This window comes from Rhynchophorus ferrugineus, unplaced genomic scaffold (genome assembly GCF_030347505.1).
Source record: "Rhynchophorus ferrugineus isolate W39M unplaced genomic scaffold, kcgeb_rfMv2 rfM3, whole genome shotgun sequence".
In the NCBI taxonomy this organism is placed as follows: Eukaryota; Metazoa; Arthropoda; class Insecta; order Coleoptera; family Curculionidae; genus Rhynchophorus; species Rhynchophorus ferrugineus.
In genome coordinates this window covers 74488768-74515573 of record NW_027472582.1, presented here as the reverse complement: position 1 = coordinate 74515573, position 26806 = coordinate 74488768, and the positions used below count along the sequence as shown (strand labels likewise).

At 34.0% G+C, this 26806-nt stretch overlaps 3 protein-coding genes across 19 annotated transcripts in view; 2 read left to right on the top strand and 1 right to left on the bottom strand.

Annotated features, from left to right (window-relative positions):
* The window catches only part of CdGAPr (GTPase-activating protein CdGAPr), a 112476-nt gene extending 96518 nt beyond the window's left edge, over nucleotides 1-15958 (top strand). For 10 of the 17 annotated variants that reach the window (XM_076397672.1, XM_076397671.1, XM_076397668.1 and 7 more), the window contains 15 exons: nucleotides 36-223; nucleotides 3517-3705; nucleotides 3776-3960; nucleotides 5570-5815; nucleotides 5877-6008; nucleotides 9490-9645; nucleotides 9709-9871; nucleotides 10300-10472; nucleotides 10528-10634; nucleotides 10690-10820; nucleotides 10875-11204; nucleotides 11796-13549; nucleotides 13734-14053; nucleotides 14111-14291; nucleotides 14872-15958. In XM_076397672.1, coding sequence (XP_076253787.1) covers nucleotides 36-223; nucleotides 3517-3705; nucleotides 3776-3960; nucleotides 5570-5815; nucleotides 5877-6008; nucleotides 9490-9645; nucleotides 9709-9871; nucleotides 10300-10472; nucleotides 10528-10634; nucleotides 10690-10820; nucleotides 10875-11204; nucleotides 11796-13549; nucleotides 13734-14053; nucleotides 14111-14291; nucleotides 14872-14947 — 4331 coding nt within the window. In that variant the 3' untranslated portion in view covers nucleotides 14948-15958. The remainder of the gene's footprint in view (nucleotides 1-35; nucleotides 224-3516; nucleotides 3706-3775; nucleotides 3961-5569; nucleotides 5816-5876; nucleotides 6009-9489; nucleotides 9646-9708; nucleotides 9872-10299; nucleotides 10473-10527; nucleotides 10635-10689; nucleotides 10821-10874; nucleotides 11205-11795; nucleotides 13550-13733; nucleotides 14054-14110; nucleotides 14292-14871) is intronic. The other 7 variants (XM_076397682.1, XM_076397680.1, XM_076397678.1 and 4 more) reach the window with 1 other exon arrangement.
* LOC143192414 (uncharacterized) lies at nucleotides 7427-8442 on the bottom strand. The gene is made up of 3 exons (XM_076397771.1): nucleotides 8306-8442; nucleotides 8168-8252; nucleotides 7427-7988 (listed from the first exon to the last, which is right to left on the bottom strand). The coding sequence occupies exons 2-3, from the start codon at nucleotides 8235-8237 to the stop codon at nucleotides 7570-7572; spliced, it is 489 nt and encodes a 162-aa protein (XP_076253886.1). The 5' UTR covers nucleotides 8238-8252; nucleotides 8306-8442; the 3' UTR covers nucleotides 7427-7569.
* A 1252-nt stretch (nucleotides 15959-17210) lies between the features above and the next one.
* Nucleotides 17211-26092, top strand: LOC143192369 (uncharacterized). The gene is made up of 14 exons (XM_076397687.1): nucleotides 17211-17412; nucleotides 17573-17780; nucleotides 17833-18124; nucleotides 18176-18534; nucleotides 18588-18839; nucleotides 18892-19026; nucleotides 19404-19659; nucleotides 19862-20051; nucleotides 20109-20321; nucleotides 20619-20719; nucleotides 20808-21130; nucleotides 23043-23397; nucleotides 23462-23628; nucleotides 25386-26092. The coding sequence occupies exons 1-14, from the start codon at nucleotides 17293-17295 to the stop codon at nucleotides 26009-26011; spliced, it is 3597 nt and encodes a 1198-aa protein (XP_076253802.1). The 5' UTR covers nucleotides 17211-17292; the 3' UTR covers nucleotides 26012-26092.
* Nucleotides 26093-26806: the final 714 nt, after the last annotated feature.

The following is a 26806-nucleotide window of genomic DNA, read 5'->3' as shown; positions in this document are numbered from 1 at the left end:
TTCATAATAACTAATTTATAATTTCCCTGTTGCAGCGAATGAAGAAGATGAAACGGAATGGTTTATGGTCCAAGTGACATCGGCTGATGAGTGCTGGCTGGTCCAGAGAAACTTCGAGAACTTCCAAATGTTGGACCAGCAGCTGCATCAGTGCATCTTCGATCGTAAGATATCGCAGCTGGAAGACCTGGAGGGCGTGTCGTCGAACGAGAAAGACCTTGAGGTAAGCTGGATGCCTTTTATCTGAATTTGTTTATTTTCGTTGTTATTTGCAGTGTTTACAATGTTTGAAACTCCAACATAATTTTTAAGCTAAACAATAAATGTTATATAATATAATGAAACAATAATTATAAATACATGTATTTAAAAGTTGTTTTACTATTATTATAGGTATTAAGCTTTACTATAGGCTTACGGGTTGATTTTGAAGCTTTGAAATTGTCGTTTTTTTTTATTAAATTTCTAATATATTTAGGTTGAAGTTTTAACATTTCTAAATACTGCTAGACAAAGGCCTTCCTTGAGAACTCTTAGCAAATTGCAGTTGTTTGTCTTGGTAAATCCTTGTTCCATTGCTAGATTTTCTTTCCAAGATTCGAACATTAAACAACTAATATTTGGAAACCACGGAAAACGCTATAAATACCAGTAAAAACAATTTTAGAGATTCTAGTTCACGCAATCAAATTTTTGTATCAGTTTACATACAGTTTATGTCAATTAAATCAGCTAATTCAGGTCATAGATGATGTCGAATATTTTGCTAATTGCGGCTTGTAAAAATGTAAAACGGGTTTTAAACACGAAGCGGATTTTTTATCTTAGTTAAAAATAGAAAATAGAAAACTCAATTTGGGTTGGCACTACTGGACCATATTACCAAATGTCTGCTAAATGTTTCCAAACATTAGTGGTAATATTAATAAGTCAAATTTGATACGGCAACATTGCGATCGTCTTATTCCGTAGATTTATTTGCAAGAGTCTAGTTCTGGACATCCAATCTATCACGGAATATCCTGGCATGCGACAAGGATTGGAATTAGCGACGTTGCCAGTTGTTGAAAATTATACCTATATTTGAAGAATATAACATAAATAGAATAAATTCACAAAATTTCTGTTGAGACCCATGTTAAAATGTTTTGGTATATTTTTTGTCTCTTATATATAAAATATGATATCTTTGATTTTGAAATAATTTTGAAAAGAAAAAAGAGAAAATAGAACAATATGTAATATGTATCAGTAAAATCACACTTGAAACTCAAGTTCTAAAGCTAATTTTGGCCGTATTCATATTTTTATCTGATTTTAATAACTCCACCTCTCACCCTCTGATACATACTAATAAATTCCAAGTTTAAAAGTAAAATAGAAATCCCCGACCTGATATATCTTCAAGCGAGCCAAACTTCAATGTTTCTTGTTCAATGTAAATGCAATGGATTGACTATATGATCTACGACCTATGATTTTGATGGGATATACTCACATAAAGTACATCGAGTCATGTTTATCTGTACTTTTACTTTCACAGGGTCGACTAAGCCTAAAATATAATGAATTTGGTATATAATTGAATTCAATTTGCAAAATTAAAATTGAATAGATACGCATTTGGATGAAATGTCCTCATATATCAGTTCAGATTAAACGTGTTATAATAGCTTTTTTGACAATATTCACAAAACGATGATTTATTCATTACCGCTTACCATTTATAATCAAAACATAAACAGTACAAAGACAAATAAACTATAAACAACCAAATTCTTAACCTTACAAAACAGAGCTTCCACCAATATCAGTGCCAAATTCAAAATGGCCTTTGTAGTTCGTTGAATTTTACCTCTCGATTGCTTCTAAATGGCAAGCTCGGAAAATCAGGCTGAAACTACCGACGTTTACCGAATACCGGTTAGGATTTTCCAGAAATAGCCACTACTGTTTTATTTTTTTTTAAATAAATTATCAACTTCACTCTAAATAGGAAAATAAATACGTTATTCCCAATATGTTGTAAAAAATACGGTATATTTGTACCATGCTTATTTAATCATAAAGTTTTCTTATGTTCTTATGAAAGATGAAATATTAACAATCATAAAAAAGTTTTAGTCCTACTGTTGCCGAGTAGATGGTGCTGCGTGAACTTCTAGTCACATTAAATTATACAAAACAAGCAGTACCAATTAATTCTCTTCCTTGACAAGTACCATCTAACTAGGCTGAACAGTGTTGTCTATGTAATTGGTTGACTAGTTTGGTTGATGAGCGTAAAAAACAATTAAGCTAATTGAGAAAGGCTGTGCGTTGCTTCTGCTAATCGTTATGCATATTTTTAAATTGCCGATCGGACCTCGTAACCGTTGGTAGGTCACCTTGACACACAATATCGGCCGATTCGCAGTTCGAAGCCGAAAGGAAAAGACGAATTTCCTGCGGTTTCCATTAAATCCTGGCTACAATTTCCGAATCGGAGTCGGGCGCTCGCTCGCTGGCCCGCCTCATATTTCGCCGACGTTGGAATAAAATTAATTGGATGGCATCGAGGCTGCCGCGCTACTAAAAATAGAATTTTTACGGCCACCCGTCCGTTTCTGGATTTCGGCCGACTGGATTATGCCGGGAGAATCGACGTGTATCCAGTGCATGTCGTATTTGCATGTAATAAAACTATCATTTGCTATAACGTTCACACCAGTATCTCATCAGAGTTGACATCGAATTTTGGTATTAGCGCCCATTAAAGGACCATTATAATGCCGTTACATCCTCATACACACCCACATATTATAATAAATTAGACATTGACTTCTTATAACAATCACAACCTGTTCTCCATGATATTTGAGAAGTTATTCCTTGAAATCCTATCGAAGTACCTAAATTGTGAAGTTGATATACAACCTATACAACTTTTGCGAAAATCCCTATAAATTGTCCTTGGAACGAAACCAAAGAATACAAGAATATTTAGAAAACCCAATGCCAACTAGTACAATGTAATATTCACTCGATAAGCAGAATAATAATATTTGGACCAGAAACAATGAAGAAATAGCTGTTAGATAATATATTCGTAGATGAGTAAAACAGTATAATTGACTGAGTATTCTTAACACATCATTTCAAGTGGATCTGCCACAGGAAAAACGTACTGTTAGATAAGTAAGGCGAACAATCATGAAATAAATAAAAGCTAAAAAGTCACCCCGATTTTAACTAATAACTCTCAGAAAAGTGTAAGTTAATAACATTTATATTCAGTACCATATTATGGACTAAGCTACTAAACTTAAATAAAAACTTAAACCATAAAAAATATTACACGGCTGCGTTTCTCGCTATATCTCAAGGTTTTGATAAGGTGTGGTACACTGCTGGAGCATAATGATAATTCATTATTTTTATGGAATTTGGATGGATGAAATTACATTGATTTTATCGATTTTCACACCCTTCATTTATTTTCTTTAAGAGAGTTTAAATATTTTGTTTTATTTCCAGCAAATGTTGGCAATATATCTGGAACGGTTGAGCCAAATCGCCGACAATTCTGTAAACTGCGGCCCAGTCTTGAACTGGCTCCAGATGGACAACAAAGGCCACCGGCTTCTGGTACCGAGCGAGGAGAGTCGCAGCATCAACACGCCAGCTGTCGCAGCCGCCTACAGTGTCCGCAGATACGTTTCGCAGGTGATCGACTATTTCCGAATGTTTCCAACCCCTTAACGATTACTCATTGCGACAACGTATGTCGATTTAGGCACGCGACGAACTGAATCTGGAAGTGGGCGACATGATCTCCGTCATCGACATGGCCAGCCCGGGGGAATCGATGTGGTGGCGGGGCAAACGGGGGTTCCAGGTCGGGTTCTTCCCTCAGCATTGCGTCCACATCATAGGAGACAAAGTTCCTAGGAATATGCCATTACCACCGCCAGTTGTTGGGTAAATTACATTAAGATTGCACATTGCTTTAATTAAGGTGGCTACACATAATGTGAGGACTCGACAAGCATGTCTGATCAGATTTGTGGAAATTGTATCTATCATTCCATTTGTATTCAGAGTTCAAATAAATCAGGAAAACTCCAAATATACCTACACGACGTCAAAGGTCAGAAATAACTAAATTTTACCAATAGGGTAGATATTAGAATAATTCGTATATTAAATTAGCTGGTTTTTTAGCTGTGGTGTATGTAAAAATGTTGAGTCTTGCTTAATGAACCCTAATTCACTTTAATATTACCTTTTAATCTCTTGTTTTATGGTAATTATGATAACAGAAGTTTCAAACCTCAACCTTGACAAAAGTGACACTCATTGTAACACAGTTTTGCCAAAATAGCAATTAAATTATTCTTTGCAATAACTTAAACAGTCCTTATATTAAATATTTCTAGGTTCCATCCTCGTCCTAAATTATATCCAATATTTTTACAATTTCTGGTATTCATGCACTTTTTGACGTCCCTCATATGGATTGTCACTAGTATTTTCAAATATTTCACTTTAAATATATGTGTCCATATATTAAAATCAATCCAATTAATTGTAAATTTTAAAGAATTTGTATTTTCTTTTTATGGGTATCAGCTTGTGCTAAAATATTGATCATACGTGCTTGTTAATAAAAGTTGCAGTTGTGTGTATTCCTTCTACTTTCATCATATATCAGTATTAAAATTAATCTTATTAACGTCCGGAATGTAGACAACACAAAAAACACCAACACATAAAAATTAATTGTAACATGGACCATCTGTTTTTTCTATAATGCCAGTGAAACTACTTAATTACGCATTACCACACAATTTATTTATTGGTCCTATTTAAACAAATACTACTTTAAATTATTTATAGACACGTTTACAATTATATGTGAATTTTCTATAAGATCACTTCTTTTTTAACTGCTAATGTTACGCCATCTAGGGTAGCTATGAAAAATGAATATTATTTTATATCGTATTTAAGTAAAGCAAAAAATATTTTACGGTATAAAGCTGGTATAATTTTATATGCAACATTTGATATAATTAATTTGATAAATTGGTAATTCAAGTTAGCGCTTTTGTCACAAAACAATAAATGATGGAAACCAAAAAAAAATACAGCAGTATTTCTTGCTTATAGTTAACTGTACGACCGATTGAAACAAAACCAATCAAATTTTCCGATAGTTCAAAAGAAATCCACTATGGGAGAGTATCAGAAAACAGTGTATCAAAAGCGCCGATATATGTAATTGTCAAGTGTTGTAATTTTGTCAGCTACCTCAAAAGTACACCAACAGATGGCCCAGCCTGTGGCTCTATATATTCGTTTTTAAATTGAACGCTATTTGAAGTATTTAATAGAAGTAATTTCAGTCGGGGTCTTGACAGTTTTTCGTGGCTGTCTTGATCTTTTAAAATTAAATTTATAGCGTTAATAGAGAAAATGTTTATATTAGAAAATAAATTGGGTCGTTTCTTTTTCTCTACGGACCAAAAGTCTAAAGACACCCAAACCATTTTTATTGTTATGGGCCACATTGTGGAATTCTGCGCAGATCATTGGCCTTGACGACAGTGAAGCCGGTTCTGCGCAGGCACGGAAAACTGGTGACCTTTTTCCGAGGTTTTCTGCTCAATAGGCCATCGAGACGACGCCTCAAGCAGAGCGGTATCCTGCGGGAACGTGTGTTCGGCTGCGACCTAGGCGAGCACCTCCTCAACACGGGCAAGGCCGTACCCACCGTACTCAAGAGCTGTGCAGAGTTTATCGAGACAAATGGTATTGTGGACGGCATTTATAGGTAACATTTTTTCACCATTCTACCATTTTCCGCCCTCTATTATTGGGAATTATTCCTTTAGGCTCTCGGGTATAACGTCGAACATCCAAAAGTTAAGAAATGCCTTTGATGAGGACCGGGTTCCAGATCTGTACACTGAAGACATCCTCAAGGACATTCACTCAGTAGCGTCGTTATTGAAGATGTATTTTAGGTAATGCTTTAGTATTAAGTCTTTTGTTTGAAAAGAACACTATAATTACAATAGTTTTACATTATGACTTTACCTAGTGAGTCAAGTGTTAAAACGTTGGTTTAGAATCTTATATTTCTATAAGTATATATAAGTTCTGTAATATTGGTACATTCCTGCTAAGACATTTCTAATTTTATTTCCTGAAACAGAAATTCAACCATCGCCTGGTCACCGATTCACTGTTAATCATTTGTACCCTCTATCTGAATGGATACAAGATAACATTAATGTGAATCTCTTCTCATGTTGGCATACTGCGCGGATAGTACGGCTAAATCGGCAGCCTCCCCATCACAGATTTGTGTATCCACACTGACCTTATCACATTAATTTCTTATTTAACCAAGAACCATAACAAGCTCTTTGAACTTAAGCTGAATTTTTCTCCTCTTTTCACGGTGCTTCCCTTCGTCACCATGCCGTAGCTCTGAATCAACTGAGATTGGGTTACTGTCGTTTCTTGTACAGTCACTTGCCTTGTCGTTTGTCAACTTGCCCTTACTTCAGTCTATGACATACTGGCCAACTGTCCAAGACTCACCTAGATTAGAGCAATGTATGGACTGCAAAATTTTAGGAATTCCGTAACAGGAGAAAATACAGACGGGCTCCTCGGAATTCTATGAAAAGTCGATTATCTTCATGGAGTCTAGCCTCTGCTGAGTGTCGCTGACCAAATAGCCATTACCACTTTGGTGTAGGTGCTAGTGTGTGCTCTCTGGATAGATTCTCTATTTTGTTATGGTTGTGTTTTTTGACTTGAATTTGTGTCCATTTTTAAATTGTATATACACTATTTATAATTGTTTATATTTTATTTTATTTATTATTTTATATGTACACTTATAAAACAAATATTAATATTCAAAACAAATTTAAAATGTGTGCAACTCAGAAGCCTATTTTTAAACCATTTCTATAAAGTGCTAGAATTTTACTTAATAACGAATTTAATTAGTTAAATTAAAAACTAAATCAAACATTTTTATGGCAAGATAGTCGCAATTTATACAAAACTATTAATGAGTGCCGTGATAGCGGCAGGTTGCAAAACCAATATTGATAAATGGACAGAATTAAATTTTTTACCTTTTTAATTGTTCCTTCTTATCTTTTGCATGACCCTATCATTTGCTTTATTGAATTTACGTGGGAATTTTATGGATTCATTACTAAAACATGATTTTATCTCCTTGTCTGATATAAAATGTTTTGTTTCTATATCAACTTATTGTGAATTACTATCATTATTTATATAAAATTTTGCTGGATAATTTATTATTAAAACCTTATTTTGTCTACTGAAAATAATATATTTCCACATAAAAAATAAAATATATCACGAATTAAAATAATGAACACCGAACAACTGCAACTAAAAATAAAACAATTTTATTGACCAAGTTGATACAACGTACAGTATTTTTTCATCACTTATAACATGATTACTAATATGATAAATCACATATACCTTGTTCTAATATTAATAAATAATGATATTCTTTCATCCATACATAATTCAAACGCAAATCTCCAATTCAAAATCAAATATCATCCCACCATCGCAGTACATCAGGAGTTTTTCACCTTCTTTGTACATGTAATAAGCACTGACCTCTTCTTCGTGCGGAGTATAAACAAATTTCTGATTTCTTGTGGTTGTTGTTGAAGCGTTCGTTGTGGTATCACCAAGTTGGCGTTGAATGGGTGTTGTCAGATTACCAATTACTTCCGTCAAATCTTCAGTACTTTCCTCTTCGGAGCTTTCACAGTCTACGTTATAATATAGATCGCAATTACCGATTTCAACATTGAATAACATTTTTTCCGGACATATTTTTAACACTGGTTGACCATAAACACAGCGATAATATTTTGAACAATCCGATGGATGGGGAATGTGTAAATCTTCATTACTTAAGTCGCAAGTAATTAAACCTACAGAGGAAACAGGTATATATAAATATATTTGGTACACATATCAAAGCAACTGAAGTTACTTTTATTTTTGATTATTAATTATCAATAATTGTAGTATTGTATTGTTTTTTCCTTATATGAACAGTATAAGTATATATTATAGTTATGCTTAATTTATTTCAAGTAATGCTCCTTACCTGTTACATTTAACTCACATAAAACCACATAAAATACTATTAAAACCAACTGAAATAAAGGCTTTCTCATATTTGAAGTATTTTTCTAAAAAAATAACGTTTTTTATTTAGTATTGAATCTAGAACGCCGGTACGTACCAGTCTCTTCTTCGCAGAAAACAATGGAATTGAGTCGAGTCAGTTTTGCGGCAAATGTATAAATTTACTTTGAAAAATCATTGGGTTTTATGAATTAACGAACAGCCAGATTAAATGTTATATAGTTCTTATCGCATAGCTACTATCGGCGAATCTTTATACAGTGAGCCAAACCAAGCCAATTCTATTTTGTTTGCTTTGTATTGTTGTTTAAATAATTATTAAATATATTTTTAGCCTTGACGTGTTAATGATAAATGCATATTAATATCCGTCAGATCATAAAAAAGTTTATTATGAACGCAGCTTACTCTGTGAATCCTAAGATATAAAGGCTTTATTTAATCGATTATTTACAATTCAGTTGTAGTTTTAAAATCTAAGCAATATAAATGATATACACACCTTATTTATTGTCTTATACCGTAGCTTTTTGATAATATCAATTAGCGTGTACAATTATTTTTGTCATTCTGTAATTGCAACTGTTTAAAAATTCATCAGATGGCGTTTTGCTTTATGACGTCAAAACATGCAAACCTTCCCATTCAGTAAATCGTGTTTTATTTAATGTTGACAAATATTCCTTGGTTTAAGTGGAAAAAAGTTTTCCTAGGTAGAAACTGTAATGTAGTATAGTAAATAAAACCGTAATTAAATATTTGAATGGTATTTCAGCCACGCGTAAGAACGTCTCAACAGATCTTTTATTTAAATTAGATTTTTTCATTATCAAGAAATCCTTTCTCGTGAAAAAGCCGTTATCAAGTGTTATAAATTATGTCCGGACTTGAATTATATTGTGCTGTATTTTTTAATGAGCGGATTCTTGTAATATTCCTAAGTTCCGAACAATTTTAAATAAATATACTTAATTTACCCTTGATACTTACCGGGACATATCCCATCCCATTCCATGAACACATAATATCCTTTGATTAAAATTTACGGATATATTAAGTCCAGGAATTATTTTTTGTCATTTATTTAGAGCTTAAAAAATTCGTTTGTTGTACTCAAACGTTGTTTAACATTTGTTGCTTTTCAGGCAACATCTGTCTGTCCTCTCTTAATTATTCATAAATTAAGACAATAAAGAAAATATCTGAGCGTTATCCTTAGGTTATAAGAATCCCCAAAATATAGATAGATTAGGGATCTATTGTTAAATTTTTTGTTCTTAGGGAGTTACCCAATCCTTTATGCACTTACCAGTTGTACCAAAGCTTCGTAAACGCAGTTCAAGGATGTGGTACAGCCATAAGGACGACTGAAACGGACCAGGAGAGATTGTTGAAAATGCGAGAAGCGGTACAGAAATTACCACCCCCTCACTACAGGTAAAAATATCTCAGCTATGAGAGCAACAACGGAAATAAAAATAAAACCCGGCATTGCTTTAGAACATTAGAGTACCTGATGCGCCATTTAGCCAGGGTAGCCAATTTCAGCGGAAGCACCGGCATGACCACGAGAAATCTGGCTATAGTTTGGGCACCCAATCTGCTGCGGTGCGAAGCCTTAGAAGTAGGAGGTGTTGCTGCATTACAAGGCGTAGGAGTTCAGGTAAGATTAAACTTTTTATTAACATATTTTTTAAAGATCTTTTCAGAGATTTAAAATAAAATTGGTATTTGAATTATTATAACAGCATTTGTTTGGGAGGATGTTTATTGTGATATATTATTTTAGTTATTTTGAGTGTATTATCTCTTTTAATTACTTGATAATGTCTATTTAATTTTAAAATCATGATTAATTTGCTTTGTGTATTAGTATCACACTACTGCCTGTGTATATAAACACTTGAAAACTACTGTTACGTTTGTTTACTTTTTTGAATTAGCATAAACTGGTATATGACTACATTTTGAGTATTATTGCAAAAAAAACTAAATAAAAATAATAACGATTTTTTCTTAAGAGCTTTATTGCATACTACATTAGTTTTGAAAAATGTTAAAATAACGACAATGCATTGAATATTTTTACAGGCCGTTGTTACGGAATTCCTGATTTGTTATGCAGATCTCATCTTCAGCGACCATTTGCCTAATATCGATCAGCCAGAGCTGGGAGACAAGGAGACGCTTCTGGCCAAAAAATGTAGACCTAATAGTTTAGCAATTTCCGCACCTACCAAGCTCATAACACTGGAAGAAGCCAGGTGGGTTGTTCGTTATTTCTACCTGTCGTAAATAAGTCGACAAGTTCCTTTTCAGAAACAAGCAATTATCTAACAAAACAGAAGACTGTAATTACATCGAAGTTGGCGGTGGTCCAAGCAATCTGCCTAAGAAATATCACACGATCATTGATTTACCACCTGGTATACAGTTATTTTGTTGGTTCGAAATATCTTTATCAAACAACCTGCATTTTAGGGACGAGAAAGAGGGGACACACGAAACGTTCTCCCTTGGGCTGGAGGATGTTTTTCACAAAGTCGTCTAGGAACAACGGTCAAGGAAGCGTTAGCAAGACCAGAAAAGCCTCAACTCCCATTACAATAAATGTGCGTACTCTTCGTGTTATATAGTAATTGAAATTGAGGTTAATTTGTTATCAGGATAAGTCCGTTACCGAGTCGGATCTCACCGATATGAGGAGGAAGCTGCGAACGGTGAAATCGGCAGAGAGTCTAACCTCGGGCCATTCGGAGCCCGCCAGTACTGAAGACGTGCTAGGACCTTTGCATTCGTTGAATAAACCACCTGGTCATAACAGGTCTGTGTCGCACGACTCGTACTTCGACACTCTGCAAGCGTCCAGGAACAATTCGGAGGGCTCCCTGCTGGACCTCAGTGAAATCCATCTGAATTTTGATTTGGAGGAGTCAGAGATGCGAATTTTCTCGGAAGATGAAAGCTTGGTTAGCTCGCCTAGAATACAGAGAGACGTAAGTAGATAACGGGACTATTACACTAATTCAATGTTTCCGATAAAAAACATACAAAAAAAACTTCATAAACTTTGTAAAACAGTGTGTGTACTCAGTGTGAGGAAGAATTTGCGGTGTTTTTTTAAAGTAAATTTCAGCCCTTCTATAATAAAATGTGCTCCAATATTATAAAACTGAACCAGTAATTTTCGTACTTCTCTGCGTACTACTGCGTAAAAGCAGCTTAATTCTAATTGTGGTTAAGAAAGTTTTATAATGGAATTCTACCCCTCGCCTATTATTCAATATGGACGGTTTCCTTTCAGTCGCCTGTCAAAATCTATATAACTTTCCACAATAGACACTAGTCAAGAATAATACTTTAACCAACTTGAAGCAATTCATGATGGAAAATTCCCTTCCAATCACTACACCAATTTCAATGTTTATGACGACTTTTTGGCAATATGTTTTTAATTACTGGGGGTATTTAAAAATTCTGATCTTCCTGCTAACAGTAATTGTAGCTTGACTCTGTATTATTACAATTAAAGAAAAACGTGAATTACTTTTTTACATCTTTCCTTATATAGATTGCTTCTATTTTAGTTGGCTCAGAGACGTATATTGAACCACGCCCGGCAAGAAGAATTCACCAGCGCCGGGAATTCAGTGAATCCCTCTCCGAAGAAACAAGCAAGAGCTGTCCTTTCTCCTGACACGCTATCGAGAAAGAGAACCAGATTGGAAGACCAGCTATCTGATATACAATACATCGACTGCAGCACGCCCGAAAACATCGTCAGCACGACGGCAATAGTTCACGCCACGCCGCACAATCCCCGAAAGTCGGACGGCAGCGAACCCAAAAGACAATCGTTAAATTTAGAGACTGATACCAAGTCATATACCTTAACAAAATCCTTCACGGACGTCGACATCAACAGGCAGCTTCTCGGCAGTACCAGCGCGTTGACGACGCCCACACCTGGCTCGCCTAGGTATCATCACCTGGGGGAGTCGACCAGTACAGGTTACGAAAGTTCGCCTTCAGAAATCACCTATCAAAATTTGAAGAAAAGTGACACCGATTCCTTCAAGAAGCCTTCCACGCCGAATTACGAGAATATCCTTACTACCATCAGCATCACGTATAAATCACCTCCGAAGAGCGCATCCGCATCGCCGTTAAAAAGCCCGGAATACGAGAACGTGCTGTTGAACCCGGAGAAAGTCGTGATTCCTACTAGTACAGCGTCGTTACCGGTTCAGGAGGCTAGTCAACCCGAACTGGAAGAGAGACCAAGGAGTTTTAGCGCTTCGACGGACTCCACAACCGTCAAAGCCTTGTGCAATACCAGCGAACAGTTGTCGCTAACCAGTTTGAACGATCAGAAGTCGGCGAGTTCTAACCGGAGTTCGGGTTCGAACATACAGTATACGGCTAGCTTGAGTTCGACGCCTTACCATTGCATGGAGAACTCATCCACGGACTTCAGTCTAAGCGAAGTGGTGCAGAGTCCAACGGAGTCGAGTCAGACATCCATAAGTACGCCGCAGAGTCCATCCAAAAGCCCCAACGTTAGCCCGACGTCGGATAGTCGAAACGACAACTTCCCAAACAGTCCGGGACGGTCGAGTTTACAAAATGATAAACGGAAATCGGACGACACAGAATCCTTCGACGAAAGCGCCATTTACCAGCAAGTAAAATACTTCAGACGTTCTATACACGAAGTGAACGCGTTACTTACCCTAGACCACGAAGAAGAACACATTCAGAACCATCAAACAGCCGATGACGAAGCGGAAGCAGATTCTTTAGATGATGATGACAACGTCGATGACAAATCGCCTGTGTACGAAAACGTCGAACAAAAAGACATGATAAACGAAAAGACTGAAGCAAAAATTAGCGTGAAAGACTTTAGAAATAAATTCGAGGGCTCGATATCTAAAACAGACAACAACGTTAAGCCCGACAGCCCCAAGCACCGGGTGTTCTACGAAAAAGACACCTTGCCGCCGTGCTTGCGAGCGAAGAACCTGAAACATCAGCTCAAGACTCGCTCGTTGGACGAGAACGAGTTCGAGAAAGAGTGCGGTTTATCGAAAACAAACCAAAGACGGAAATCGATGGAGGAGAACGTCAACTTCAAGACGAACTCCCTCCCGAAGACGCTGAACTTGCCAAAGACGTTACCCAAGGATGAGCCAGAGCATTTGGAGACCATCCATTTAGCTCACAGCAACGAGAAATTTGATGGAGACGAAACGTCCAATGAAGAGGAGGAACAGAAAAAGAGGGAAAGAATCGAGAAGTATAAGGAAGAAAGAAGAAAAGTGTTGAGCGAGAAATATAGGTATGTACCATTTAATAAAATACAGGCTACAGGTCGCTGAAAAAATATGTATTAATTAATTAAATATGAAGAGATAGCAATTTCCGACCTCAAGTATTTGTTGTTAATTGTTAACATTAAAATATCACCATTGACCATTGAGACCAAACTCTCTATGATTAAACTAACGATATTTTATTTTTAGATCAGAATCATTCAAGGAAGATAAGGAGGTGATATTGTCCAGGCTGAAAATATACAAAACTAAGGAAGAAAACAGTGAATTGAGTCCTAAGATGGATTCCGATCAAGTAAAACCGACGAGGATCAGACGGATCAGTGCCGAATGCAAAGAGGAAGACGCGAAAGTATCCTCGTCGCCAAAGAAGGAATCGAGGACCCAGAACGCTAGTAGTTTGAAAGTTCGAGCGGCAATTTTTGAACAAAGTCAGAAAGTCACTCCGATCAAGGTCGAGTACTCAAAGAACAATTATGATAAAGCCTTCGGGACGATTTTCGAAAAAAGTACGTTTGCCTTTTAGTTTGTGAATGCCTTCGATCCTATTGTGTCTCGAATTCTAGGTGGCAAATCACATTTGGATGACGTAGCAGATGACATGAAAGAGTTAGAATTTATTAGACATCGAAGGAGGGAGGTTGGAGATGAGGAAAGAAGGAGGCATACATACGAATCATCGAGGGAGAGAGAGTTGGAAGTTGATCGGCAGCGTAAAGTTAGCTTCGACAGTAGAAATAGCCCAAGGTAAAATAGCATTACATATGAACCATCAGTTTAAACTACTAATTCCCTGAAACTTCCTAAGTTCTTGGTATCAACGATGTTCTTCACTTCTTAAAATTACTGCACGAACAATAATATCTGGCATATTCTAAGATGTAACAAAAAACAAAACTGAGTAAGGCAGAAGTATTTAGGACTATTCACTATGAAGATGTTTAGGTACAAGCGTTGCTTTGAATACATAAACAAAAACAATTTAAAGATTATTTAAATAGTTTTTCAATTAATGCAACAAAAACATCTTATTTGTTTTTGCCCTCTTATTTAAAAAATCAAGCTCCTGACGTTTATTAAAGAGAAAATTAATATCCAAATAAACAATCAAAATTTACGTCAACAAAATACATTTAACTTCTGATAATCAGTTTATTAACACCATACCACCGTACCAGATTGTAAATAGCATATTATAGGCCGAATTAAAATTGTCACCGACTAAAATTATTCAACTATTGAAAAAACTAACCTAACAAAATAGTTTTATTTTAGGTTAAGGTAATAAAAATATAGAGTTTTATTAATTATTTCTTATTGATTTCAGAAAAGAAAAGACTGCTCCTCCAACCTGCTATATTAAGGACATGAAAGCAATCTTCGAATCAAAATGTAAACAATAGCCCAAGATATTTATCTACCAATAATACAATTTGATATTAAGCATTGATTGATACTAATGAATTTAACGTAAAAGTTGACCAAAATTTTCAATATTTATTTAGAGACAGTACAATATAAATATTTTATACATACATGTTTGTGTGTTCATATGTTTTTCAAGCCTAACGTTGAATAAGTTCATTTCGAAAGTGGACTTATAGATCAGAAGAATATTTAATAACAAATAGCTATTTTCCATATATATGGTCTATTAGTTAACAATTTAGAAAGCCTGGTTATTAATATTGCGTTTTCTACTAGATACTAACATATATTTTTTCCTATATCATAGGATGATTTAAATTAAATCCTCTTGTGCCAAATACTCAATTTATTGAAGGACTAAATTCCTATTAGCAACTGATAACTAACAGTAATTTTATAGACTCAAAACGTAAGTATTAATTAGCCAGCACTTTCTTAATATAACATAAACACATTGTGATAAATAATTTTTAATATGTGTATGAAATCAAGCTTTTGTTTTCTCTTGTAATGCTACCATAGAATAATTAATTTTTATTCTAGTTAAATAAAAGTGATAAAAACTAGAAGAGTTATGGCATAGTGTTCTCGATGCTTTAAAAAAATTATTAGATATCGATAATGTATTTGAAGATATTTACGAAAATAAACAAAAAACAAAAGAGTAAGCCTAGGTCAACGGTATTTGCATTCTGATATTTATATATTTCTTTGTGTTTTGTAATTTATTTTTCTGTACATGCAAGACACAGAAATTGTGCTCCCATTAAATGAAAATATAGGAAAGTAATATTATAGAGGACAATAAGAAACAAAGTACTATAATTCTTTATATTTTTTCATATTCTTTCTCAATATTTTATGCACTGATATTTCATGTTTTTTTTTTTTCTTTTCAATTTAATTTATTATTACCTTGGTTGTAAATAGTGTAATTATGCTTGAGACGCAAAATTAGTTATATTTAAATAAACAATATTATTTAACTCATTTATTTTTTATTTTCCCTAAAATCTGAATATTTACAATAAAAATTTACATATAGGCTGCTACATTTTTGCATAGACAACAGTACTTTAAATTACAGTACCTTAAAAGTTACTTAATAAATGTGCAGGTTAAAAGAAAGTTATCGAAATATTCCAATCCATAAAATAAAAATATACAGGCAAACAATAACCTAACCTATAAATTCCTTAGAATCTTATTTAATCCTATCTTAAAACACATTCCGATTTTGCGTTGATATTATATTAAAGGAAAAAATTGCTATAAAGGTACGCACATGAATAATAGAATAGTATTTAACAAGTTGTAAAAACTATATGGGACAAAACAAATTAACTAACCCAACTCTTAAAACGTACAAGCCATAGAATAAAAAAATAGTTTTAGTTTTTCTTTATTTTATGTCAAGCAGAGAAATGAAGTTAGCCTCAATTTTTGGATACATTGACATATGTTAGAAACGTCATTACGGAATACAATTTTGATACCGTAAGAAAATATGAAAATAATGTATGGCAACACGTTTTTTGTTTTGATATTTATTTTAAAAAATGCTATATGAGTTACAGCATTTAATTAAATTATATATTTTATAAAATACGAAATCCTTTAATATTTAAATAACTCTAATAAACAAACAAATTTACGAATATTAGGTTGATAAGATATTGTCAACTTTATATTGGTTTTAAGCAACATGTATTTGAATCATTGACTGCCAACTTTACAGATATTTGATATTTTAGTTATCGTTACAAAATAATTTTAAAAGTCTTCATTTTAATAATTATAGATAATTTCCCTTTATAATTGCAATCAACGACCTCTATATGACATTTACCAACTCTAGGTTAGACTGTAAGTTTTCTACACTGCAATATTGGAAAATAAATTAGAGATAGGCAAAATTAGTGCAGATAGTAAATTATAAAGTTGGGATATACGACACTACAAAATTATTGAATATTTGTAAATGCACAAATATGCATTAAATAAGATATTAAATAAGATATGCATTATATTAAAATTTTAATTGTGAATGCTATATATTATCAAAATACATTCACAGCAACAAGTATATAAACGTATTTTAAATTAACAATTATAGCTTACACTATATGTATTAATTATACATTAACAAACAATTACATTAGATATAAATAAAAATGTAATACAAAGAAGAAAAAAATTTTCTTCTTAATAAAATTGACGTCTACTGTCAAATTACTGTCATTTGTTTGTCATTGTTTAAGATACTTTTGTGAATTAGTGCCGTAGATGATTAAGTATAAATAAGTTGTTTAATAGTACAATGTCTGAAATTTGTAGATTATGCTTGGAATGTACAAAAAAGAAAGGTGTTGGCATTGATTATAAAGATTCGAACAATTTCTCGGTCCTGACTGCATTGAATTTAGTTATCCCAGAATTTGTAAGTCAACCATTGGCGTACGGATGCTAAAATTAAATAAAAAAATGGAACGTTTTATTCTTAGATAAAAATGACGTTTCGTCATTTATTGTGGAACTTGCAATATTTATTGTAATCTGAATGATTATAATTTAGAATTAATTTTTTTTTCCATTTTTAGCAATCAAGTTGCCCCAAAGATTCGAAAATATGCATGCAGTGTTATCCACTGTTACTTTTATCTTACAAATTTCGATCAAAATGCTTAAATACTGAAGATATTATTGCAAAATATTTAAAAGAATATAATTATAACCCAGAAACCGTTTCATTAAACCAAGTTGTTGAGTGGAACAGAAACTGTATAATTAATAACATATTGGAACAAGGTAATGGACACTTTTTCTTATTATATTAAAATACTATAATATCTCTTGTTAGTAACTAGTGATTCTGGAGTGTCCAGTGAAAGTCCAATAAAAGACATACCAGAGGACCAACCAGATGAAAAGAATAATCCAAGCGAAGAAACTGAATGTCAACCTCCAGATATAAAACCACGTTTAGATGTACCTGATAAATCTGTAGATTCAGTGAGTGTTCGACCTCTATTGAAAACCTATAGCAAGAAAAACAACTCTAGGTTGAAGAGTGGGAGTGATAAGTCAGAGCCTGCTCAAACAAATGACAAAATAATTACAAAGAAAACGAAAATAAAAAGAAACCTTGAAGAGTGAGTATTAAAATGATTAAAAGAACATAGATGGTTCATTTATTTCTTTAGGTTGGAAGTTAATACTAGTTCACAGGAAACAAATGAAAATGGAAATGAGAATACTACATATTCAATTGATAGTCTTATATCACCAAATATTGAAATGGACACTGATTATCCACTTATGGGGGATTTTACAAAATGTAATAAGAAGCCTGTTGGGTGTGTTGTCAAAAAAAGGAAAAATAAACAGACTTTTGACTATGAGGATTTAGACAATTCCAATATATCCAAACCCAAAAATAACAAAATTCCACCTCCAATTCCAGCATCATCCGAAACTCTTCAACCTTTAAATGAAGTAGAACAAAAGAAAAACAATGTTGGTACAGTTAAAAAGTTAAAAATAGCAAATAAAATAGAACCAGGTAAAATTGCTTTATACAATTGTTACAACTAAATTAATATTTACTATGTTTAGATGCAAAAAAACCAGCATCTCCGAGTAAATCCCCACCTAAACTTGACGCCACAGTCTCAACCCCAAAAGCAGCAACCATTCCTGTGGTGAAAGTTCGACCCGTTGAAGTCTTGAACAATCTCAGCATAACATCTAAAGGAATTCAAGAATGCCTGGTTGAATCACCCAGGATCCTCGAAAGTAATTTTAACATTGAAAATGTTACAATAAAAGAAGAACCTTTGGATTATGACGAAAATTCATACCAAACTGGTAAATTGCCCCGATAATTTTGTGTTAATTATTACGGGGCGGTATTTTGCAGAAAACCAGATGCCAAGCTTGACTCCATATTATGAAAGTGGTTCTGGTAATTGGGAAGTAAATCAAAATTCCCTAACAAATGAAAGGAGTACTGAGCAAATAGTTGAGGGTCTAATAAATAATTTGCCCGAAGTTGGTAGGTTTTTATTTATGCGCTTGATTCCTTTATAAAATCAGTTTCTATTACGTCATGTTTTTATAATTGAAGGTGGTCGCGCAGCCACCAAATTATTACCAAAGTATATACTTAAGTTCACGATGTTGCCAGATTGTACGAATTGTACTATTGAAATACTATTGTGCTATTATGATATAATAGAATATTTACAAATTCTATATATCAATATTAACAAAATTTAATTAGGTTTATTAATAGAAATTAATTGTTTAATAAACATAAACAAATAATAAAGAAAACACACTCAAGCCTATGGCTGTAGAGCGAAAATTTCTGGAACCTGGCAACATCGCGTACCCTTTAATTATGAGAATACGTTCTACTGTATTTGTTAGGTCAAGAGTTTGATAGACCAGAATATATTTCCATCAACAAGGTCTCGTACAGAGACATGGCACTTTTGTTTCAAACTGCTGTTAAAACAAGACCAACTAAAAGTCGGATAGTAAACAGAAGGAGAATCGCCAATCCAAATACGCTGAAGAGGTTGCGATTGGTTCCGATAGATCATCCGAAAAAAGATCAAGTCAAAAGATTGAGGACCGCGAAGGCTGTTGAAAATAAAAAACCTAAACCAAAAACTCAGAAAGCGTAAGCAACTAATTCATGTAATAACTTAATCATCGATACACTTTATGGTAGAATCAAGTAACTCATACTAATTTTCTTAATATCTGTCTTCAATAGATTTTTAATTCGTGTGTATTTAAAAAAAAGCCCGGCACCGAATGTTTCAAGGGGGTGTCGTTTGACAGGTCTATAAATAGATAATAATCCAATAATTATTTTGCAGATCAACAGATGCGGAGAAAGACGTGTGTGTGTTGGTAACAAATTTCACAAGCACTGGTGACTATATAAACGACCATGATTATTTAATAAATCCCTATGAAAGAAATAATATTTTACGACAAATTGACGGGCGACCGTTCTGTGTTTGTTTATTGTGTAATTCCGTTCATAATTCCGAGGGGCACGTAAAAGTAAGAACAGAAAGTTGAAAGAAACATTAAACACCTACCGGTATATATTGTTTTCAGCATATGCAAACTCACAGCAGCGTTTGTGAAGTTTGTGGGGTCGATTTTCATAACGTCTTCATCCTAAATATGCACGTACAGACCCATACGATTCTATGCGGTAATTGCAACGTCAAAATTACCTACAGGATGCATAAAAATCACAAGAATTGTAGACCACCATCCACTTCAGGGATGACTAATACCGCCTGCTCTGATGCAAATAAGGAGAAGGTAGATATTACATATTTTAAAGTATGATTGATATATTTTAAAGTAACTTCACTTTTTATAAAATATTATGCAATAACTGTCAGATCTAAAATTAATATTTCAGAATTGAGTTTTGTTTTTACGCCTCCTTTGATAAACATCATAGCGCCTTAGTTGTATCTAGTGTCATAGTGACATTTATTGTTTGTCAATAATTTATTACATTTATATGGGGTTAAAGCGATGGATGAAGAAAAGCGGTCTAAAAATTGTTTTAATACATTATTCAATTGTATTGTAACATAAATGTTTTTATAGGATACCACGAAAAAATCTAGTCAACGCCAAGAGAAAAATGAAAAAACTGGAAAACCTGATGACACGAACGGTGGTTTAAGGCGAAGTAGCCGTTTGAAAAGGTAAGTTGATAAAAATAACATGAAACAATAATGCGCGCGATACTTCTACAGATGATTTATGATATCGGTATAATAATTTTCTTTTCAGAACTAAGAGGAAAGTTTACAGCATCAACAGTAGGATGATAGAGGAGGAAAAGAGAAGACAGAAATTCATAGCCAGTGAGTTGGGTATGAAGGCGAGAGACGAGAGACCGAGGGAAGCCCGACCGAGGACCGTGATCAGAAAGAACAACAGTCAAGTGATAAGTCAGAGCGCGTTGTCGCAACAGTACATTTTCAACTCGGAACAAGCCTCGAATAGACTGAATCTCCCCGGTACCAGCGGAATGGTACCCAAGGTCACTTGGCTGCAGCCCGTGAAGTTTAAGAAGACTGTGAAATTGAAAAAAGTGAAAAAATCTTCTCCGGGTAGGTATTATTATATACTTAGGTGAAAAAGTAATCTACGTTTTTGCTGAACAATCTGATTTGGTTTCATTCATTCTATTTTATTTACAAGTTTTATTAAGGCAGTCCAGTTTGCCTCTTATCAGCTTATTATAAAATATCCTTATAGTATTCTGTAGACTACATCTGGGATGCAACCATCAAATCGTTAACAAATGTGTTTATTTTAGTTCGCGATGTTGCCAGAATGTGTGAATTGTATTTATTTATGGGAATTTTATGGGTTTATAAATCGTTAATTAAAATAGCCAACTAGCAGACCCGGCTACGCTTTGTTGTGGCTAAAGTATATATTAAATTATATTATAGTAAACTATTCAATACAGTAAAATTATTTATGAATAAAGACCAAAGTGTTATAACCGGTATTAAAATCTACTGGATTGAGATTTGAAGTTGCTGTCAATATTTGAAAACGATTGATAACAAATTTTCGAGTTCATATTAAGCACAAATCAACGTAAAATGTTGAAATATTTTATTATTCTTGCATTCAGGTTTGTAACAAATTAGTAAATTACAAAGTTGTTAATTGATAACATGTAACATTTAATTTTATAAATAAAGCAGGTAGAGTAAATAGTGTGTTCAAAGTTATTTTGTACATGTCATCTAAATTTGTGACATCAAAACGTCGCAATGTTGCCGCATCAAGTTTTTTATAGCATCTGAGTTTTAGTTCAGTTTTGCTTTAACCTACAACAACATTCTAATCTAAATAAAATAATTCGATAAAAATTTTATCAAATATAATTTATTTTACATTTAATACAGCCACAATAGTTTATAGGTTAGAGTTATAACCTGTTATCACTATTGCTTTGACAAGCTGATTCGTTTACGTGTTCGAACTAATCAGACTGCATTGTTACTCTTTTTAACTAGAATAAATTGTGAAATATTGTCTGATTCTAAAACGAATTTACAAATTGCGGCAGGCAAACATTAAACACCCTGATGACGTATGTACAAAAAAGCTTTGAATAGACTAAAAAACATTTCTGTTTCCAGCATGAAGAACTATATGTCTGCAGTGAATTATTAATAAATGTTATGATTAACAAAACTTAATCCATAGTTATTCCAACGTTTTGATGGAAAAAGATCACCTTTTGTTATCTTTACACTATATTTATTATCATCTTGCCATGAGCGACCCAATATACCATTCTGAAATATTTATGTCTCATTTAAATATATAAATTGATATAATAATTCTTCCTTGATTTTATTATGTATATTAAAAATTGTATTCTTTTAAAAGCAATCCCTGGAAATTCCATTAAACCCCTTCGTGGGTTATCTTTACACCACTTCCTATATAACCTAACTGTGTATGAAGGGATGTTCTACATCCCTCAAATAGCTGTATATGTTTTGGCTTTTTATGGATACTTTCCGGACTAACAATTGTCCCTGAAATAATTGTATTAATTTATGTTTCGATTGAAAAACTATTTACTGTTTTTTACATTTCGCATATTTGATGTCTGATACAGCTAACAACTAGCTGATCTTGATTCGTTAATTGTTTCGTATAATCACGGTTTTTTTTGGTGAATTTAAGGTTATATTGTTTTTTTTTTTGAGATATTTTACTGGCTGTGTACGTACTAATATTCAGTGCATCTGCAACGCGCAAAAAATATTTTGCATTAAAAAAATATCACGACTATAAATTGCAATATAAACTATCCTATCAATCAAGTTGTATCAAACTCCACACAGTATACAAAATTTGACTAAAATTGGTTCAGTTGTTCAGTAGTTCGCCGCGGGCAAACAACGTGAGATGAAATTTTTTATATATAAAGATATGAAGTCCGTAATATTTATTGTTGATAGGATTTGTTCAGCATCTGTTCATTTTAAGATGATAGCGCTGTCGTGAGGATACCAGAGCAAAGACGTTTGCCGGGTCCAAGCCAAACACCCCCGAATAAACCGGTGAAGAAGTTCGTCATTGCCTCACCGCCCGGGAACCAAATACTGGAAATGAAAAACACCGAAGTCCAGGCCTCCTCACACAGCACGGGGGGGCTTATCAGAGGTTTCGGCGGCTCCGTCAATCAGTTCAAACAATATTTCCGGATGAACCGCAGCACTTTTCAAAATCTAATGGGAAAAATGTACGCCGCGCTCCCAAATCCGTCGGACGTCAACTATTCGACGCTAGAAAAGGAGGTCTTGGTTTGTCTGTGGTATCTAGGAACGACCGAGAGCTTGAAGTGAGTTTGTCGTCGCCAAAAAAAATCTTGATACCTTAACCTTTATTTTTCGAATGATTTCTAGGGCTGTTGCGGCGAGATTCAACTCGGTGTCATTCAGCTGGGAAACCCTTTTAACGATCGGATACATGATCTCGGATCTTAATAGGAAAACTGGTATTATTTCATGGCCTTCTAGAGAAGAAGCCGCTAATATAATGAAGCAATTTGAAAAAGTCAGCGGGGTTCCAGGTGAGAGATATGACGTTGTTAGGTGTGAGAAAAGTAATCCACGTTTTTAAATGTAAAATGCCGTTGTTTTTTATTTGAAATAATTTCTGTTCAGTAAAACTTTTCGTCATAATAAAAATGTTCCTTGGAATTAGTCCAACAAAAAGACTTGTTGAGTCGTTAAGGAGAGAAAACAATGTTGCAAGTGAAATGTATTTTATTTTCTCCCTTCTTCGTTTATTTAAATTAATAATACAAAAATATATACAATGAAAGATGTTAAATCGATACATAATGGTGACAAGAATTATGAAGTGATCTAAAATGACGTACTAAATCGTGAGTCTGTCTTAGCTAATACCGATTCTGTCATCGAACCCAACTGATCATTATACACACTATATACAATGCGATATTTTATATTGTCTCAAGTCATAATTATTTTCCCATGTCACAATATTACAAGAAACAGGTAATGAATTAGACCCCTAAACTATACAAAAGAAAAAACATTATAATTTTCGTAAACTTAAAATTAAACAATTTTCTTAAATACAAATAAAGGTAATTATGTCTCAATAAGACCATTAAATAGAAAATTGAGCATTCGTGGTATCTTTTGTGTGTGTAAATATTAAAAAAAATTATAGCAATTTTCTAGATATATTTTCAAAATGAGCATTAAAAGTTTGATCAACTCAAAAGAGACTTTTGAAGGGGCTCTTCCGGCAACACTGGATCACAGGTAGGGGAGAATGAAGCTAAAAATTCCTTTTTTGTAATTGACCTCAGGATGTGGAAACTTGAGTTTAGTACTGTTATTGGAAAACTAAAATTGAACTGTCTATGTAATTTGGATACACAAACAGTTTTTTCGATTGTTTTTCCTTGGATTATTGACACTTCTACACTAAGTTCGTGTGGTTTGGTTCGCTTCTATTTTCTGATTTCCTGCGTATTAACCAGTAGCTGTAATTTTTCCATGATGCTGCCATTTAGAAACCTTATTTAATGTTGTAAGGCGAAATTTCGGAGCACTTCGTATATCCATTTGATTTCAAGATAATCGTGCAGCTCTTCGTTGGTTACGTAGCGATAAGCATTGGTATTTAACTCTAAAACTGTATTTTGGGTGCGTTGGATTACTAGTTGTTTTAATATTTTAGTGCAACCCCATATTTGCACCCCAAAGGTCCAAATTGTCTCTATGATTTATATGACTGCTAAACCAATCTCTTTTATTTTAGATCAAGTTTAGAGTATCTTCCCAAGACACTACCCTAGGGAACTCGCGCCAAAATAGGTTTAAGTATTGAGAATGTTCCTTCATGCGAAATTCAGCTTAATGGCTCTAATTCATTGGGCGAATCTTAGATTTGCCTTTCAACAGTAGTTCGTAATGTTTTAGGTGTATTAATAGACTCTTTGAAACTGCTTCTATATCTTTATTGATATTGTTTGAGAGTGTAATTAGATGAATTCGTCGAGTCGTAGGGGATCTGTGACGAGAGATATCAGAGAATCAGCTTTGCTGGAATCATAATGGCAAATTTACAAAGCTGTAACGTCACACATGACACATTAACTCTATTCTAGCCTCTTGGCGAAAGTTTAAATGATATTATTTAAAACGATAACATTTTAACGATAAGTGAATGCGCAAAAGCACTGTGGAGTAGTTTTTCAAAATCAATCAAAATTAAACAAAAAACGTGAATTACTTTATTATAATTCGAATATATTTGAACATATAATGTAACAATAATATTGCTTGTTAGGTGTTATTGGATGCATCAAGGGTCTTCACATAAAGATTCCCGCATATAGAAACACCAAAGTGTACATTTCTAACAAAATGTTCGATTCGGTGTATCTGCAAGGCGTTTGCGATCATCGACGAGCCTTTACCGACATCTACCTGAGCCAAAACGGATCGTTACACACCTCCACGTTGTTCAGCAGATCGGATTTAGGTTGCAAGCCACTGAAGTATCGGTTCCCAGCCGGCAGCCATATCGTGGGCAACAAGGACTTCAAACTGGAGAAATATGTCATGGTGGATTTTACGGAGAACGTCGACAACAAGAAGAGGGCTTTCAACCAGAAGCTGTGGGAAACGAGAACCATAGTGGACCAGGCCTTCGCCCTGTTAAGAGGTCGGTTCACTCGCCTGAAGTACATGGACACGCGAAAGGTCTACGTGATCCTCGTGATAACCAACATGGCTTGCATACTGCACAACGTGTGCATCGCGAACGACGATAAACCGGAGGGCATACTAAATCTGAAGACGGAAATGCGCGATCTGAACTTGGACTATATTAATCCAGGACCCATCGAAGACACCGAGGTGTCCGCCGGCGCCGAGGAGAAGAGACATGCTTTAATGTGTGAGATGTTTTAATGGAAATCCCAGTATTTAAATTTTTATATGTTTATGTTTATTTTTGATATTAAAACTTAAATATACGCTTTTTGTTAAAAACATTAGTATTTATTCAGAGGATGTTCCGGCCTAGAGATCATACATCTTATGACCTTCCAAAACGGATAAAAAAAATTACGATTCTTGAAAGTCGTGGCACGAGCACGATTAAAATTTGCGACGTTGCCAGTTTTTGTGAATTATACGCATGGTTAATACCGATTTGGTGAAGACGGGGAGCAATTAAAACACTTGATTCAACATAGTTGCTCTCTATTTATAATTTACAAACAACTCGATTAAAGTCACAGCACAGAATACTTCAATATGGCAGGCCCGGGTGGTCTTAACACGAGCATGGGTCGTAGCATATATACAATTTTATATTTCAAGGCAACTACACCATCATTGATTTATGTAACCATATATACATAAGACCCTAACCACATAGGCGCATCCACCCAATTATTTATATGTCCAATAGTATATTTTATAAATTATTTTGAATTCACGAATTACATACATTTTTTCTTCAATCTAGTTAATGCCCATGAAAAAAAATTGAATTTACGACGTTTCCAATTCTTGTAAATTATACCAATATATGAACATAAGAATAAATTATTTCGAATTCACAAAGTTAATCTAAAATTTGTCTTCAAACACTAATTAATGCCCCAGCACAACAATTTGGATAGTCGACGTTACCAATTCCTGAAATTTATAGGTGAATTTGAAGAATATAAATGGAAACATATCTAATTTCTAAGTGAG

Excerpts from the sequence above, each read along its gene's own strand:
- LOC143192414 (XM_076397771.1), bottom strand. The coding sequence starts at position 8,237 with ATGAGAAAGCCTTTATTTCAGTTGGTTTTAATAGTATTTTATGTGGTT. Across the intron at positions 7,989-8,167 it reads ATGTGAGTTAAATGTAACAG|GTTTAATTACTTGCGACTTA; the intron begins GTAAGGAGCATT and ends TTTCCTCTGTAG.
- LOC143192369 (XM_076397687.1), top strand. The coding sequence starts at position 17,293 with ATGTCTGAAATTTGTAGATTATGCTTGGAATGTACAAAAAAGAAAGGT. Across the intron at positions 18,125-18,175 it reads ATAAAAAGAAACCTTGAAGA|GTTGGAAGTTAATACTAGTT; the intron begins GTGAGTATTAAA and ends TTATTTCTTTAG. Across the intron at positions 19,027-19,403 it reads AAATAATTTGCCCGAAGTTG|GTCAAGAGTTTGATAGACCA; the intron begins GTAGGTTTTTAT and ends TGTATTTGTTAG.